Source organism: Rhynchophorus ferrugineus, unplaced genomic scaffold (assembly GCF_030347505.1).
Source record: "Rhynchophorus ferrugineus isolate W39M unplaced genomic scaffold, kcgeb_rfMv2 rfM1, whole genome shotgun sequence".
NCBI classification, from domain to species: domain Eukaryota; kingdom Metazoa; phylum Arthropoda; class Insecta; order Coleoptera; family Curculionidae; genus Rhynchophorus; species Rhynchophorus ferrugineus.
The window spans coordinates 32,457,666-32,460,780 of record NW_027472580.1 but is presented as its reverse complement, the minus strand read 5'-3'; the positions used below and the strand labels follow the sequence as shown (position 1 = coordinate 32,460,780).

The 3,115-nt window shown below is 33.5% G+C and overlaps 1 protein-coding gene across 1 annotated transcript; it reads right to left on the bottom strand.

Moving 5' to 3' along the window:
- Nucleotides 1-316: 316 nt before the first annotated feature.
- LOC143196347 (uncharacterized) lies at nt 317-2,683 on the bottom strand. The gene is made up of 3 exons (XM_076404015.1): nt 2,004-2,683; nt 1,224-1,719; nt 317-1,121 (listed from the first exon to the last, which is right to left on the bottom strand). Exons 1-3 carry the CDS (start codon nt 2,502-2,504, stop codon nt 574-576), a joined length of 1,545 nt encoding a protein of 514 aa, XP_076260130.1. The 5' UTR covers nt 2,505-2,683; the 3' UTR covers nt 317-573.
- Nucleotides 2,684-3,115: the final 432 nt, after the last annotated feature.

Genomic DNA, 3,115 nt, shown 5'->3' with positions numbered 1-3,115 from the left:
AAAGAAAATATTCGCCAAACTGCTTCATTACTACTGACATAGCGGCCCATTTGGTATTGGGTAACTTCATCATTAGAATTCTCTGCACCAATTCCAATCACAGCCATATCACTCCCTTTGGTTACATATTTGCAAATGTATTTAATCGATTTCACTGAATGGCAAGATTCAACGTTGATGTGTGCTTTGAATGTCTTTGATAAAATGGGTGAATATGGAACAATCCAACGATTATCTATTTCAATATCTTGTTAATTTAATTTGACAATTGTTGATTTTCCATTGTCTGCTGTCGATCTGCGACGGACGATACAATGGATAACCGTCATTACCAGTAATTGTTTCCGATATTAATGTCCGTGGATATCGTTTTGAACATTTACCGTCCATCATACACGGTGAATTTTGATTAAGAGTTCCACAGGGACCATGTATCATGTTTTTGATAACTACCTCATGCAATCCAGGATCTACTTGTACATTAGGGATTTCAGCTGATATCACTGCATCAACTTCATTTGGCCTTATCTTTTCAACCAACCAAATCAAAATGTGTGCATGTGGCAATCCTCGTTACTGCCACTCCACAGAATACATCCAGCAGCGTGTCTCACCAAATACATTATGTTTTACGATGAAATTCATTAAAGATTTCAACTTTTGTCTAAAGACTCTGGCTGTAATATCATGACGATCAATGGATGATTTCCCAGGTAATAACTCCTGCTTAATTTCTATCCATTGCGGATTGCATGTAAATGTGATGAACAAATCTGCTGTACCATAATGACGAACATACGACATGGCATCTTGAGCATATTCGTGCATATGCCGAGGGCTTCCGATGTATGTTGCTGGAAGAATAGTCATCCGACCGACATTCTGTGCATTTCCATCAGTATTAATCGCATCTCGAAGGTGAATATACTCTTCAGATCGGAGTTTGGTGTGATTCAACCTGATGAATGTTAATCTCTCCGTTTCAATTTTAACATACATGTCATCAACATATTTGTGATATAATCGCCGACATTTCAATATGTGATTATCTGCATTTTCCCGAATCATTAGGCGGTATGAATAATAGTTCATTGAACTGACTTTTTTGTTGGTTTCAGAACCTGTAAACAGATTTTGTTTTAATAACATTCAAATATAAAATTAAAATACATAATATAGTGACTGAGATATTATCGCCATAGCTAAACTAATATTTTAGTTACCTGTAATGGGATTTATCATTTTTATTGATAAATCGTAGCCATCTTCACCTTGCCAAAATATAATGGGATATTGCAGTGCATCATATGAGCGGTGTGTTTCCTTTATAGGTTGTAATTGAAAATTCCGACGATGTAAAACAATATCACGGGATTCCAAGTTTTCTCCAACTACAACGATAGCAACTTCATCAATAGTTGGTGCATTAAAACGTCTTGTATGTTGACCTGCAGGTGTTTTATCAGCTCTGATTACAATTTTGTGATTATCGGATGGCATCAGATCCAGGGCAGTTTTAAACAATATAATCAATTGATTGTGTTGATGAAATAAAGTTTGTAATTGTTCTACAATAGACCTCTTTACTAAATTGTTATGTGCACAACGCAGATCAATTTCTTGTGGTGAATTGCCCATAAAATAAATTTGCAGGAATTTGTTGTCGCTATCTGACACTGGTAACAGTGAACCTGCTCTGTGATATATTTGCCCTTGTATCTGTAAATAAAAAAAATATTATGGTGTGGTATAAATTAATGGATTGTCAATGATCAAACTTAAATAATATTTGATCTTAAAAAGTATATATTTAGTTTTAACTAATATCTATCAAATATAAAATATAATAAAAGTGTCACTGAAACTGAATCACCATATAATATGATGACTAAGTGATATATTTCGTAATGATTAAGAAATTGAAGATTAGTAACACATCTTAACTTTGGTGACAGAAAATTTTGTTCGCTAAAATAATTATGAGTAACTGCTATAATACATACCTTGAAAGTTGGCATAAAATTTTCCCGAACTGCATTTGTTGCCCCAAATGAAGTCATTTGAAAGCAATTGTTATATTGTTGAATATGTGTCAAAAAGTGTATAGAATCTGTTCCTATTCCTGAAACCAATGAGTACAATGGTTCTGGTGGTGGATCCAATTGTATCAATTTCACTTTACCATTTGCGCAACACAATCCATTGGCATCGTTTTTGTATTTTAATGCCTTACAGTGTGAGCAAACCAAGTTCATAGAACCAATAACAACACATTGGTAGTTACTGTAGTCAATTGACACATCGTAACTGAAAGCAGCTGGATTCAAACTTGCGCGATTATTAGTTGAATGTCGCGCTCGCGCTTCACGCGTTTGTGATATCCGAATTCTTTCACGTTCATTTCCGTCGTCACGTTCTTGTGCAGTACGATTAGATCGGTAATTAGCTTGGTTTATAGCATTTCTGGTTCTTCTACCTAAATTGCTTCGTCTTATAGGAGGCATATCAAATATAAATTATTTTTTCACTAATCACGAACTAAACAAACACTAACTAACTAAACACTCTGCACAAAACACGATATACGAATTTGTTTCGTGTATCACTTGACAATTCATCTGTCATCTGTCAAAAGTCATCTGTAACAGACAACTTTTTTTTTTAAATTTGATATGACTTGAACTCAAATCCTTTTAAGCCGTACGAATTGTTTTATTTATTTAAAATTTGAATTAAATTTTAAACAAATAAAAAATTTTAAATAAATAAAACAATTCGTACGGATTAAAAGGATTTGAGTTCAAGTCATATCAAATTTAAAAAAAAAGTTGTCTGTTACAGATGACTTTTGACAGATGACAGATGAATTGTCAACTGATACACGAAACAAATTCAAACAAAAAGGGCTATTTTTAGGGTTTTTCCAGCAATAATTCTAATTTTTAATTTTTCGCCGTAAAAACCATCCCTGAACTTCAACGAACATTTTAAAAAAAGATTTGGCCAAATTGGTCCAGGCGTTGTTGAGTTATGCGCTTAGGAACATATTTTGCGATTCATTTTTATATATAAGATAAATTAGCTCTCATAGTCTCACTCAATAAGGTTAGTTAAA

What these genes read in the sequence shown, in the direction of transcription:
- LOC143196347 (XM_076404015.1), bottom strand. Translation starts at nt 2,504, where the DNA reads ATGCCTCCTATAAGACGAAGCAATTTAGGTAGAAGAACCAGAAATGCT. An exon ending in ATTTTATGCCAACTTTCAAG is followed by an intron (nt 1,720 to 2,003) that starts GTATGTATTATA and finishes TTTTATTTACAG; the next exon opens with ATACAAGGGCAAATATATCA. An exon ending in AATGATAAATCCCATTACAG is followed by an intron (nt 1,122 to 1,223) that starts GTAACTAAAATA and finishes ATCTGTTTACAG; the next exon opens with GTTCTGAAACCAACAAAAAA.